At 42.7% G+C, this 15,139-nt stretch overlaps 1 protein-coding gene across 1 annotated transcript in view; it reads right to left on the bottom strand.

Moving 5' to 3' along the window:
- Nucleotides 1–302: 302 nt before the first annotated feature.
- The window catches only part of VWC2 (von Willebrand factor C domain containing 2), a 123,893-nt gene continuing 109,056 nt past the window's right edge, over nt 303–15,139 (bottom strand). Inside the window, exon 3 of the mRNA XM_047850150.1 lies at nt 303–657. Within this exon, the coding sequence (XP_047706106.1) occupies nt 506–657 (152 nt within the window). The 3' untranslated portion in view covers nt 303–505. The remainder of the gene's footprint in view (nt 658–15,139) is intronic.

Below are 15,139 nucleotides of genomic sequence, written 5' to 3'. Positions count from 1 at the left end.
GAATGGGGGCGGGATTTCCGGATTTCATCATCGTATGGGCCATCGACGGGTGCAGTGTTCCGAGAGGTGAGGCAGAATCAGCCACCACAAACAACCTCGTGTGATGGAATCAGAAAGGAAGCAGATATGCAGGTACGCAGTGAAGGCGGTTGACAACACAGCATTTTTAATCTGTATCTATAGAAAACATTTATATAAGCTCTCTAATAGAGGGATTATAGAAATACATTTAATATATAATAGTGTACTTCGGTGTACTTACTGTGAAAATAGCACATTTATTTAGAGAGGGGGTTTTGTGCCCAAAGTTCTTGTGGACGTTTTGAAATAGACCCATTTCCTTCTTCTGAAGGAAACGGTTACCGAGAAGCGCAAAAGGTACGCACAACTTTGCACACTCCTCATCAAAAGTCTTCTCCTTTTGGATGACATTCCCCAGAGTCATCTAGAGTGTTCACGTCTGTAAAATATTCTAGAAAAACGTCTGTTTTGTACTGCCCCGTGTCTACACCTGCCGGCATTCGTGCCTCGTGCACATGGCCTGTCTTTCAATTCTCCACGTCCCTTCCTCGTAAGTACAGTGACATATGGTACACTCGTCCGTCTTCACTTCTCTTCCAGCTGGGATGACAGCAGTTTCTGCAAAGCAGTTTGGACCTGGAACGCAGAAAAACGTGTTATACTCGCAGCAAGCGTTAATCTATAATGTATTTAATTAGGCAGTCAGCTTCACAGGATATGTTGTGTTCACTGTCCCACGGATGACAGTGGGAAAGCTATGCTTTAAATAATACGAAGTACCCCCACCTTTTTTGTGTGTGAAATGAAACTGGCATTATTTACATGTTTTTACGAGTGGCAATACTGTGATTTTCACGAACGGTTCCGTTTTGGGGCCTTATACGTAAGTCACACCGGCTTACATATATTTTGTAATGTATGTAATTTTTGTAATATTTTGTAATATATGTATTATATGTAATCACACCATTTGATTTAATTCTAAGTAATCACAGGAAAAAGTTAGTGAAATGTAACTTTCAAAGAGCCAGGCTGAGTCTGATTCTCCAAGGCACCTTTACAAGAGAGAGCTTAAATAAGCAAGCGGCAGGTTTCTAGATGTCACCATACGAACCAATGACCTGAGGGGCTCCTGAAACACTGGCTGCTGGTCCCACCCCCAGAGCGTCTGACTCACGAAGTGTGGGATGGGGCCAGAGGATCTGCTTTGATGACAAGTTCTCAGGTGCTGCTGCCACGAATGGTGGTCTGGGGCCCACGCTTTTGAAAAGCACCGTCTTAGCGTTTACCAGCCTGTGCGTCTTCCCCAGGCTTCCACGTGGGCCAAAGATCCCTACAAATCTCAGTCAGCGTCAGCCGTAAGCTTCTCTGCCACCTGCATCATGCTCTATAGAAGGTCAGGGATATGAAGGAATGGTTGCCAACGTGAGTTGACACGAACCGTTTTTATGTTACGCTTCACGCAGCTGATCTGGATCTGAACAGCTGCCTCCAAACCTCCCTCCAGAGTGGAAATGTCAGGAGTTAACCATGGCCTCCACAAGGGCTCCCAGCACTGAACTTCAGCAGCGAGTCACATTCTCATTCTCCCTTCCTTTGCTTCCACCGTCTTTGATAATATGCCCGCTACCAAAGTAGGCTGAACTGTGATGTGTGAAGTCATAAAAGAGACGAAAGACATTCATTCACCGACACCATTTGTAAAAATAAACTAATCCAAACAAGCTCCACGATGAAAACAGAATAATTCTAGGGGTTCCTGGGTGGCTCAGTCAGTTAAGTGGCTGTTGATTTCAGCTCAGGTCATGACCTCACGGTTCGTGAGTTTAAGCCCCACGTCAGGCTCCCTGTTGATGGTGTAGAGCCTGCTTGGGACTCTCTCCCTTCTCTCTCTCTTAAAATAAATAAACTTAAAAAAAAAGAAAAAGAAAGTTGTAAAAAAAAAACACAACAGAATAATTCTAGGCAGAAAAACTCATGTTTTTATGGCTACTGTTTTTCACATTAGCCAACCTGCAAACTGTACTAGCTCCTAACTGTCACACACTGGAACCCGTGTCCCAGTGCACACAACCCCTTCTCCCTCCATGGACTCTGCTCTCTTCTTGCCCTCAGCCTCCCCACCCAGCCCTAGGATTCATCTCTTGACTTCATTTTTTCTTCCTTGGAGACCTTGAAATGTTAGCAATCATCCATCTGGGGAGGAAGCCGTGTTGCAGTTCCAACCCCCTCTCTGCTGAGCGCTAGTCCTGTTTCTCCAGCCTGCTGGTGCTTCAGTCTTGCCAGGGGTGGTCAAGTCCCTCCCCTCTGTCAGCTGTGGTGAACTGCCGTATTTTACTTTATTTTTATTTTTTAAAAATTTTTCAGTGTTTATTTATTTTTGAGAGAGAGAGAGGATGAACAGGGGAAGGGCAGAGAGAGGGGGAGAGAGAGAATCCCAAGCAGGCTCTGCACTGTCAGCGCAGAACCTGATGATCTCACAAACTGTGAGCTCGTGACCCGAGCTGAGATCAAGAGTTGGACGCTTAACCAACTGAGCCACCCAGGTGCCCCAAACTGCAATATTTTAAACACATACATACCCTTGCCCACCCAGTAGGCCAACATGAGGTCCTTTGTCTCTGCACATTCCCACTAAACCCACTCAGGGCTGCCTTCCAAGCTCCTCAGGAAGGGATGGCTTCCTCAGCTCTGTGAGGTCAGAGCCAGCCAGTGCCATGGCCATGCTCCGGGAAGGACTCACTTTGTCAATACCTGCCCTACTCGGCAAGTGAAACACCCATGAATCTTATATTCTCACTCTCTTTGGCATGCTTTCTTTCCATTTGTCTCCTTTGCAGAGTTTAATTTAAGAACACCATCTCCTAATTTGCCCTAAACTCTGTCAGTGTGCTTTGCACATAGAAGACACACCATAATTGCCCAGAAAACCCATACTCATAGGTATAGGTATTTATAGGTTTCTACTCCAGAAAAATCTGGATTCAAAGTCTGATACCACTGCTTGATAGTTATGTGATCTTGGAATAAGCAATATAGTTGTTTTGAGCTTTAATAGCCTGAATTACAGATGGGCAGAAGACCTGAATAGACACTTCTAATGAAGACAACAGACACATACAAAGATCCTCAACATCAACCATCATCAGTGCATATCAAAACCACAATGAGATATCACCTCACACCTCTCAGAATGGCCAAAATCAAAAAGACAAGAAATAACAAATGTTGGCAAAGATGTAGAGAAATGGGAACCCTTGTGCACTATTGGTGGGAATGCAAATTGGTGCAACCACTGTGGAAAACAGTATAGAGATTCCTCAGAAAATTAAAAATAGAACTACTGTACTGGGTATTCTGCTACTGGGTATTCACCCAAAAAAACAAAAACACTAATTTGAAAAGATATGTGCAGGGGCACCTGGGTGGCTCAGTTGGTTAAGCATCCAACTTTGGCTCAGGTCATGATCTTGTGGTCCATGACTTTGAGCCCCACATCGGGCTCTGTGCTGACAGCTCAGAGCCTGGAGCCCAGTTCAGATTCTGTGTCTGCCTCTCTCTCTTTCCCTCCCCAACTCACGCTCTGTCTCTGTCTCTGTCTCTCTCAAAAACTAAATGAACATTTAAAAAAAAGATATGTGAACCCCTATGTTGTTGCACCATTATTTATAATCACCAAGATATGGAAGCTCTCTGAAAGTCCATTGAGAGTTAAATTTTTTCAACGTTTTTATTTATTTTTGGGACAGAGAGAGACAGAGCATGAACGGGGGAGGGGCAGAGAGAGAGGGAGACACAGAATCGGAAACAGGCTCCAGGCTCCGAGCCATCAGCCCAGAGCCTAACGCGGGGCTCGAACTCACGGACCGCGAGATCGTGACCTGGCTGAAGTCGGACGCTTAACCGACTGCGCCACCCAGGCGCCCCTGAAAGTCCATTGATAGGTGAATAGATAAAAAATGATGTGGAATATATACACAATGGAATACTACTCAGCCATCAAAAAGAATGAGATCTTGCTATTCGCAGCCACCTGGATGGACCTAAAAAGTATTAATTCTAAGTGAAATAAGTCATTCAGAGAAAGACAAATACTGTATGGTTATATATTTTTGCATGCGGATGCCTAATAGTTCTACCACCATTTATTAAAAAGATAATCTTCATTGTCCTGTGTTGACTCCTTTGTCAAAGATCGGGTCACTATATGTGTGCAGGTTTATTTCTGGGTTCCCAATTCTGTTTATTGATCTAGTCATCATACCACACTGTCAGTTCATGTAGATTGTCTAATTTGTAGGCACAGAATTGTTCATTGTATCCCTTTATTATCTTTTTAATATCTGTGGGGTCTGGAGTGATGTCTCCTATTTCACAATATTACTAATTTGTGTCCTCTCTCTTTTCTCTTTAGTTAGCCTGGCTAGAGGCTTCTCAACTGTATTGACTTTTTTCAAAGAACCAAATCCTGGTTTCTTTGACTTTCTCTATTAATTTCCCATTTTCAATTTAATTGATTTCTCCTCAAATTTTTATTAATTTTTTTCCTTCTGCTTATTTGGATTTAATTAGCTCGTCTCTTTCTAGTTTCCTTAGATGAAGTTTAGACTGATTTTAGTACTTTCTTATTTTCTAATATATGCATTCAATGCCATAAGTACTCCTCTAAGCACTGCTTTTGCTGCACCCCACAAATTCTGATTAAGTTGTGTTTTCATTTTAGTGAAGTTCAAAATTCAGTTTTCAAATTTCTCTTGGGACTTCTTTTTTGATCCAGGTGTTATTTAGAAGTCTGTTGTCCATTGCCAAGTATCTGGATTTTCCAGGCATCTTTCTGTTGCTGATTCCTGGTTTAATTCCACTGTGGTCTGAGGGCAGACACCATAGGATTTCTATTCTTTTAAATGTATCACAGTGTGTTTTGTGGACTAGACTGTGGTTTATCTTGGCAAATAATCCATGTGAACTTGAGAAGAATGTGTATTGTGCCACTGTTGAATAAAATACTCAATAGATGTCAATTGTAACCAGTTGATTGAAGGTACTGAGTTCAACTATGTCCTTACTGATTTTCTGTCTGCTGGATCTGTCCACTTCCGATAGCAGATGTTGAAGTCTCCAACGTAATAGTGAATTCATGTGTTTCTTCTTGCATTTCTATTGGTTATTTTCCCTCATGTATTCTGACACTCTGTTGCTGGTGAGTATCACATGGAGGATTATTATGTCTTCTTGGAGAACTGACCTGTTTATCTTTATGTTAATTACCTTCTTTTTTTTAAGAAAAAAATTCATGGTTATTTATTTTTGAGAGAGAGACAGAGACAGAGCATGAACGGGGGAGGGGCAGAGAGAGAGGGAGACACAGAATCCGAAGCAGGCTCCAGGTTCTGAGATGTCAGCATAGAGCCTGATGCAGGGCTCGAACCCATGAACTGCAAGATCATGACTTGAGCCGAAGTTGGACAACCAACCGACTGAGCCGCCCAGGCACCCCAGACCTTCTTTATCTGTGATATCTTTCTTTGCTCTGAAGTCTACTTTGAAATTAATATAGCTACTCCTGCTTTCTTTTAATTAGTGTTAAAATAATATATTTTTCTCCATCCACTTCCTTTTAATATATATGTGTTTTATATTTAAATTGGGTTTCTCATGAACAATAGATAGCTGGGTCTTAAAGTTCTGGCTCACTCTACTTCTATCTTTTAGGCCATTAATATTTAAAGTGGTTACTGAGGGGGTGCCTGGGTGGCTCAGTTGGTTGAGCATCTTATTCTTGATTTTGGTTCAGATCATAATCTCACAGTCATGGGATTGAGCCCTGCATCTGGCTCTGTACTGTGTGTGCAGCCTGCTTGAGATTCTCTCTCTCTCTCTCTCTCTCTCTCTCTCTCTCTCTCTGTTCCTCTCTTCTGCTTGTGCATGCTCTCTCTCTCACTGAAAAATAAAATTAAAGTGTTTATTGATATAATTAGATTTCTATCTACCAGATTTGTTGTTTTCTGTTCCCCTTATTCTTTGTTCTTTTGTTTCCTTCTCTTCTTGCCTTTTCTGGATTTAACTGAGCATTTATTATGATTACATTTTCTCCCTTTTTTAAACACATTTTATACTTCTTTTGTATTTTTTTAAACTTTTTTTTAAACTGTTAATCCTAGAGTTTGCACTATACATTTACAAATGATCCAAGTCTGCTTTTAAATAATGCTATTGTGTCTCCGGAGTGGTGTGAATAATGACAATAACAAATAATCCTAATTCCTCCCTCCCAGCCACTGCATCACTATTATTCATTTCACTTCTCCATAAACATAAATAAAGATAGCTATCCAACTACATACATCAGCATACATAACCGAACACATTGCCTCCTGAATCATTTGGAATGGACTATTATCTGGTAGATCATTTAAGAATATGAAAAATAGAAGTTTTTGTTTTGCCTTTACTTATTCATTCTCTGGTGCTCTTCCTTTATGTAGATCCAAGTTTCTGCATTTCCCTTCTCTCTAAAGAGCTTCTTTTAACATTTCTTGCCAGGGAGGTCTCTTGGCAGAAAGGCCCCTTAATTTTTGTTTGCCAGAGAAAGTCTTTATTTCTCTTTCACTTGTCAAGGATAATTTTGCAGGGCGCAGAATTCTCTCAACACCAACTATTTTTCTCTGCTTGGATGGTTTCCTAGGAGAAGTCGAATGCAGTCCCTGTATTTGCTCCTCTGTAGGAAAGGTGCTTTTACCTCTGAATTCTTTCAAGATTCTTTGCTTATCTTTGATATTCTGAAGTTTGAATATGGTGTGCCTAGGTGTAAGTGGTTTTCTGGTATTTATTCTGCATGGTATTCTCTAGGCTTCCTGGATCTGTGCTTGGTGTGTAACATTAATTTGGGGGAAATTCTTAGTCATTGTCTCAAATTTTGCTTCTGTTTTTTTTTAGGTATCTTCCCCTTCTGATGTCCCTGTCATGCATGTAGATGGTCTATGGATCTTGGATATTCTGCTTATTATCCCATCAAAGGAATTCTTCATTTATGTTACTGTTTTTGATCTCTAGCATTCTTCTAGCATCCTGGCATTTCTTTTTGATTTTTAGAGCTTCCATCACTCAACTTACATTACCCATCCATTCTTGTGCATTGTCTGCTATTTCCATTAGAACCCTTAGCATATTAATCACAGTTATTTTAAAATCCTGGTTTGATAATTCTAACATGCCATGCCTGACTTGGATTCTGAGGGTTGCTCATCTCTGTGTTTTTGACCTTTGAGTATGCCTTGTAATTTTTTTTTTTGACAGTTAAATACACAGTATATTGGGTAAAAGGAAGTGCTGTAAATAGAACTTCAGTAAGATGATGGTAAGGTAAGGGGTGGAGGGAGGGGAAGCATTCTGTATCCTATGACCAGGTCTCGGTCTTTCCATGAGCCTTTGCCTCTGGACTGTGAACTTTACAAGTGCTTCTTAGTCCCCACCCCCACTTTGGTTGTCCAGGATGGCTAGAGCGGGCTGCACTTGGGTGCTTCCCTTCTCCCATGTGGAAGGGTGAAGTGAGGAGTTGGGTATTTCCCCTACTCTGGTCAGTTATGTCCTGATAAAACTCCAGAGGGTTAGGCTGGCTCTGGTCAAATATTTTCCCTGGACGGCAGACCTTGTTAAAAAGAATAGAATGACCTGAAAGATTTCAAAATGGATACTTGGTCCCTCTACCTTCCATAAGACATCAGAGCGCATAAAATTATGGGAACCCTCTCCCAGGACCGGGTCCTGCTGGCATTTTTGACTGTCAGACTCATCCACACTGAACCTCCAGCAATTTGTCAGTTACAGGCTGTGACCTCAGATCTCTGGTGGGTCTAAGAAGAGTTACTGACTTTTCAGTTTGTTGAACTTTTTACGTTTTTAGGATAGAAAGGCACCTGGAAACAGCAATGATTGATTTTTGAAGACTGAACCAGTTTTACATACCTGGAATAAATCTCACCTGGTCACAGTGTAAAATTCTTTACATATATATTATTTTGTTTGTTAATATTGTAGTAAGAAATTTTGTTTATATTTATGCAGGATATAACACGGACTTCATTGAATGGGTTCGAAAGTGTTCCGTCCTCTATTGTTGGAAGACATTGTGTTGAGGTGGTATTAATTTTTAAAATATTTGGTATTATTCTCCAATGAAACCACATAAGTGGTTTTGAGGGGAGTTTTAAAAATGATGAATTCAATTTCCTGAATAGTTTTCATATAAGTTATCGATTTCATATTCAGATGATTTGGGGTAGTTTTTATTTTTCAAGGAATTGGTTCATGGCTTTTAATTTGTGAAATTCATGTACGTACAGCTACTGACAGTATTCCTTTTAATGTCTGTTGGGTGTAGAGTGGAATCTCTTGTTTTCTTTCTTTTATTAGTAATTTGTCTCTTCTCCGCCCCTAAAATCTTTTGTTTTGCTGGAGGCGTTTATCAATTTTGTGAATCTTTTCAAGGAATCAGTTTTTGTTTCATTGATTTTTCTCTAGTGATTTTCTGTTTTCAATTTTATTGATTTTTGTTCTCATCTTCATTATTTTTTCTTTCTACTACTTTCGGTTTATTTTGCCTTTCTTTTTCTAGCTTCTTGAAGTGACTTAATTGACTTGACAATTTTCCTCTTTTTTAAAGTCAGCATTTAGTTTGATAAGTTTTCCTTCCAGAACTGCTTCAGCTGGTGTCTCGCAGGTGTGGATGGGTTGTATTTTTATTTTCATGAGACATTTAATTTTACAGACTTGTAACTCAAGAACTATTAAGGATCTTGAGGGGGAAAAATGCTCATGATAAGTTGGTACACTAAAATACAAATTACTGCAGAGAATCCTGATGACTAAAAATAGATTCTGGCCACTATCATCATTCACGGGCAAATAAACCTCCATATAGTTTACCTCCTTAGTAACTAGGGGAATAGAGAGAAACAGTTTTTAATCTTTATCAATTAATCTAATTATAAATTTAACTTTCATATTTATATGCTACTTTAACAGAAACATGAAGCACACTGAAAAATTTCACAAACATGGAAAACAAGATTTAGACCAAGTATGAGTCAAGTTACATGGCTCATGTTAATTACTGATACATTACATTATGTTCACCTGGCCTGGTTGTTATTAGAGGCCGCTGGCTAAAGATGGCTGATTTCATAATGAACACAGTACATAATGCTTTTCTTACCTCTGGGACAGCCATTTAAGTTAACAGCTGATAGACATTGATAAACTCAACCTCTCTGTGTTAATTTGATGTCAGGGCAAAGGATTTGCAATTGTGAAAGCTGTTGTTTATACCATCTGGACCCCATGAACAGGTGCACCCCCTTCTCTGTGGCTGATGCACAGAATCAGAATAGCTCAGAGCCAACGGGCATGGTGCCTGCTCATGGAGGGCCGTCCATGGGAAGGAGCATCTCATTCCCTTCAGGGCCTCTACACTCCATCTCTTCAAGTGCAGTCTGTGTTGAGTTCCCCGTTTTACCCTGGTTACCAGCACAATTAGCCCATGACGGGTGTTCATTTAGGGTGTACCGAACTCACGATACTTTAGGCTGAAGCTCACAAATTCTAAATCAAGCTTGAACCTGCTGGGACATTTGTCATATGAAGGATCCCTCCTGGCTGCTCCTGGGTCTCCCACAGAACTGCCTTCCCCAGTGACAGCCTCAGTGCCCAGCGAAGGGCTGGGAGCCCCTGGGGACAGGAGCCACAACTACGCTGCCATTTCATCCCAGGGTCAAGGTCTGCAGGCAGCACAGGGCTGGAGCTCAGGAAATACACAATCAGGTTACAGTTTTAGAATTAAATAATGAACAGACATGACTAAAATAAAACTAATACAGCCCTGCTGATGGGTAAGTTGCCAATATGCTTCAGATTTTGACAGCAAGCAATGGAAAGCAGCAATTAGACATGGAATTAATGAAGAAAGGTCTCCACAGGTGCCTGGAGGCATATCTCCTTCTCTTCCATCAAAGACCAAACATTGAGGAACAGCCCAGCACACGAGAATGACAGGGCAACGGAGCAGAAATCCATGCGCTGTAGGAGCCCAGCGGGGCCAGCACTGGCTCAAGGCAGCTCATTTTATTTCAGGCACTAGACTATTGGCATTCTTTCCTTTGGAGCCATGCATTAAAATAAGATTAATTCCCAAGTATACCGAACTCCACATCAGTTTCCCATCTTGAAACAGCTACGTCTTCCCTACCCTGTTGTAAATCGTGTTCCCTACCCCACAAATCTGACTTCTGAAGATGAAATCTCCCGCTGTTATTTGCACAGAGGAAGCAACATCTAACGCATTTCAATTTCCCTCTCATATACCTTGTGTATGTTAGATTCGTAGGGCGTTGGTCTCAAAAAGCCAGGAAATACCGTTTTCCTAACATGCATTTTCATCTCCCCGCCAAGTCAAATGAAATAACCAAGTATATGTTCACGTGTTTGTGTGTGCATACACGATCATGGGCACATGCATGCTCTTCTGGGAAGGGTCTAGTACAAAATCATTTTTTAACCAGAAAGTGGGGAAAAAAAGAGCAATTAAATCAAGGAAAAATCTTAAATGGCACTAAATTATGCATGAAAACTAAACAGACTTGGTCTCTGTAGAAAACCTTCTTCTTCAAAAGAAACAGTTCTGGAAAATTAATATCCTGCCCTCGGGGTGGCTCCGGGCGCATGCTGTGAGGACACACAATGTTCCACACAGTTTATGATTCCTTTCGGCTTCCTGGGAACCCGCCCTTATTCTGATCCCCGGACCTTAGGGGATAACTGCTGGATCATCTTTCTCCCGTTCTTCCAAGTAGATCCAATTTATCACATACCACCCAGTCTGCATTGGAATTCAAGAAACAAAACAGTTCTTCATTTTTTTTTTTTTTTGAGAGAGAGAGCGAGCGAGCACACAATCGGGGGAGGGGACTTCAGGGGAGCGGCAGAGGGAGAGAGAGAATCCCAAGCAGGCTCCACATTCAGCACAGACCTGGACGTGAGGCTCGATCCCATGACCCCGGGATCATGACCTGAGCTGAAATCGTGAGTCAGACAGACACTCAACCAACTGAGCCACCCAGGTGCCCCATTCCTTCATTTTTAAGTGAAGCAAAAGTTCTCAGAAAACGCTTTGGGGGAAATAATACGGCAGGCTCAAAGGAACGAGAGAAGTATCTTCCAAAGTTCTGAGAAATGGCGAAAGGTTTGCTGTTTAAAAAAAGTCCCCACTGTTGAATAAATTGGGGTCAGGTTTCATTAAACAACTCAGATGGGGTTCCTCTCCTGAAGATCTTTCTGGAGGCTTCACTCTGTCAGTAGGTGCTGATAAGCTCAGAGGAAGGGCTCGCGTGTGCCTGTTCTAAACTCATTTGACCATGAAGGCCTTTATGCACAGTTATTAATACCATGATGGCCATTTCTATTCTGCAGATCAGTGTCTGGAACAGGAGGCAATAAAATACATGTGGAAAGGATGGCTGACCCCTTCGCGTGGTGCATGCAGAGCCCCCAGGTGGACACTGGGGGGCAGCACAGGACAATGCACCGGTAAGGATGCCCCCCGCAGGCCCATCTCCCAGCCCACACGGCTCCAAATGTCTCTAACACATTTTTACTGAACTTAGTTACAGAATTATAAATCGCGTTAGCAACTGGTAAGAATCCATTAAAACCAGGAGAAGAAAATGGTTGACCTCAGAACTGGACGTGTGTTTAAGGCTGTGTTAAAAGCAAGAGATTGGGGGGCGCCTGGGTGGCTCAGTCGGTTGAGCGTCCCACTTCGGTTCAGGTCATGATCTCACAGTTTGTGGGTTTGAGCCCCACATCGGGCTCTGTGCTGACAGCTCAGAGCCTGGACCCTGCTTCAGATTCTGTGACTCCCTCTCTCTCTGCCCCTCCCCCCACTCATGTTCTACCTCTCTCTCTCTGTCAAAAATAAATAAACATTAAAAAAATATTTAAAAAATAAAGCAAGAGATTGGGAATGTCCTGTCGCCGGTGAGTGTGTGAGGGGGACAGTCTACGATGCATGCTGGAGGAGGACCGGCAGAGGAAAGGCCTCAGTGAAATCATACACGGCGGGTGCACAAGCAGGAGAGGGAGGGACAGAGCCCGTGCACCAGCAATCCAGCAAGCAGTAAAACGCTGATTAATTTTTTTTAATGTTTTATTATCCATTTTTGAGAAACAGAATGTGAGCAGGGAAGGGGCAGCGAGAGAGGGAGTCACAGAACCCAAAGCAGGTTCCAGGCTCCAAAGCAGGCTCCAGGCTCTGAGCTGTCAGCACAGAGCCCAACACGGGGCTCGAACCCGTAAACTGTGAAATCATGACCTGAGCTGAAGTCTGACGCTTTACCGACTGAGCCACCCAGGTGCCCCTAGTAAAACGCCGATTGCAGTGAAAAGAACACTCTACGTGCCTGTGAAGAAAAACGTGTCCCCAACACACACACAGACGACAGCAGGTAACCATTACTTGTTGAACATCGATACAGACCCACTGTTGTGTGAGAAGCTTGCTGGACCCTCAGCTGGTAAGCTCCGGAAGGTACTGTCTTGTTGACCTTTTTACATATTTTTCATTGTCCAGAAAAATGCACAAACACTTAGTTGTAGCGAACACAAGTCAACACACCCCTGAACCTGCCACGCCAACCAAGGATCAGGACAGGACACTGCTGGGACCTGAGAAGCCCCTGGTGCCCGGGGCCTCGAGGCTCAGCAGAAGTTGTAAGGGTGTCCGTGTCTGCACATGGTAGGCTCAGAATCATTGCGTGCACACCCGTCCAGAGCATGCTGTCCCCAATGCAACGCTCACGTGATTCACCCAGGCTGCTGCATGCGGCTGTATTTAGTTCATTCTGGTTTTTTTATTTTTTATTTTTGAGAGAGACAGCACGAGTGGGAGGGGGGCAGACAGACAGAGAAGGGGAGAGAGAGAATCTAAAGCAGGCTCTGTGCTCAGCATGGAGCCCGACTCGGGGCTCCATCCGGTGACGGTGAGATCATGAACTGAGCAGAAATCAAGGGTCGGAGGCTCAACTGTCTGAGCCACCCCGTCTGTTGTACCGTGTTCCATTTTGTGAATATTCTACAGTTCATTTATCCTTTCTATTATTGATAGGTGTTTGCCTTCCAAATTTGTGTCAATAGTAGAGGCTACAGTAGCATAGTGGTAGCTGTCATGGGACTATAAGCTGGTGTAAACATTCTTTTTTCTTTTTAAACTATTTTACTTTATTTTAAGTTTATTTATTTTGAGAGAGAGAGAGAGAGAGAGAGAGAGAGAGAGAGAGAATCTCAAGCAGGATCCGTGCTGTCAGCACAGAGCCCGACACGGGGCTCGACCCCACAAACCATGTGATCATGGCCTGAGCTGAAGTCGGACACTTAACCGACTGAGCCACCCAGGCGCCCCTGCTATCAACATTCTTAGACACGATGTTGGTAGTGCTTCCACCTCAGGAGTGGGGGTGGTCAGGTATGTGACCATTCAGTCGTAGCAGAAACGCATACATATACATTTTCCCAAAGCACCTGTGCCATCCAGACTCCCAGAATCAGCACGTGGTAATTCCCGTTCATCCGGATTCTTGTTTTTATTCTATTTGATCAGGTCTGGTGGATGTGTCATAATATTGGATTGTGGTTTTAATTTGCATTTCCCTGATCACGGATGACTTCGATCTTCCCTTTCGAAGTGCACCATCCAAATCTTTTGTCATTAGTGTCCACTGGGTTGTCAAGATTTTCTTCTTCATTTGTAAGAGATCGTCACATCCCACGGGTGGGTCCTTTGTCTGATATGTGACTGCGAGTCAGATTTCCAGTTATAATTATGAAATTGCTGTCTTTCCTTTCGGCTCTTCCAAATTTTGCTTCACATACTTTAAGGGTATGCAGTTAGGTATATATACATTTAGATTCGTGACGTGTTCTTATTATAGTGATCCTTTTAGTGCTGGTCTCTCGTGACGGATCTTGCCTTAAAATCTAAGTCAGGGGCACCTGCGTGGCTCAGTCGGTTAAGCATCCCACTCCTGATTTTGGCTCGGTCATCATCTCACAGTTCGTGGGATTGAGCCCTGCATTGGGCTCCAAGCTGACAGTGTGGTGCCTGCTTGGGATTCTCTCTCTCTCCCTATCTCTTTGCCCCTCCCTCGCTCATGCATGCACGCTATCTCCCTTTCTCAAAAATAAATAAACTTTTTAAAAAATGATACATTATCAGACATCAACATAGCACCAACTGCTTCCACTGGTTAGCTTACAGGGTCCGTCTACATTCAACAGTCAAAAAACATTTTTTTAAGTTTATTTATTTTGAGAGAGAGAGAGAGAGAGCATGGACAGGGGAGGGGTAGACAGAGAGAAAGTCCTAAGCAAGCTCTACACTGTCAGTGAAGAGCCCAACTTGGGGCTTGAACTCACAACTGTGAGATCATGACCTGAGCCAAAATCATGAGTTGGACACTTAACTGACTGAGCCACTCAGGTGCCCCAACATTTTTTTTTTTTTGTCTTATAGTTAAAACATCTTTTGAAAGCAGAAGATAGAGTTAAAAGAAAAAGAAAAAACAACACCTCTGTGAAAATCTTTATCTTTTAATCATACTGAATTTTTATTTGACACAATGCTGAATACATTTGGCTGAAACCTATGGCCTTGGGACTTACTTTCATTTGTCCCATCTGTTTTGATTGCTTTTTCTTCCTCTGTTGTCTTCTTGGGGATTAATCCCGCACGTCTCTTCCCTTTGATCTCCTCTCTTAGCTTGGCTATTTTTCTGCCTGAAATGCTCCTTCGAGTGGCCTCTGTAGTGTGGGGCCCGCTGGCCACACCCCACGATTTCTCTTCTGTTGTGTTTTCAGGAGGACTAGAAGTATTTTTGTGGAGCCTTCATTTCCGGAGGATACTTCTGTGGCTCGTGGAGTTCTAGGTGTAAATTATTTTCGTACTTCAAGCCCCTGCTACACTTCCCTGCCCTCTAGAACCCTCGCTGAGCCATTGGTGCTGGATAGGGCTTTGTTCCCTCAAAGATAAAATGTCCCTCCTTCGGTTCACTCCCAAGACTTCTGGGCTCCT

The sequence above is a fragment of the Prionailurus viverrinus genome, chromosome A2 (assembly GCF_022837055.1).
Source record: "Prionailurus viverrinus isolate Anna chromosome A2, UM_Priviv_1.0, whole genome shotgun sequence".
Taxonomy (NCBI): Eukaryota; Metazoa; Chordata; class Mammalia; order Carnivora; family Felidae; genus Prionailurus; species Prionailurus viverrinus.
Note: the sequence above shows the minus strand (reverse complement) of the source record. Positions and strands in the feature narration are given on the sequence as shown.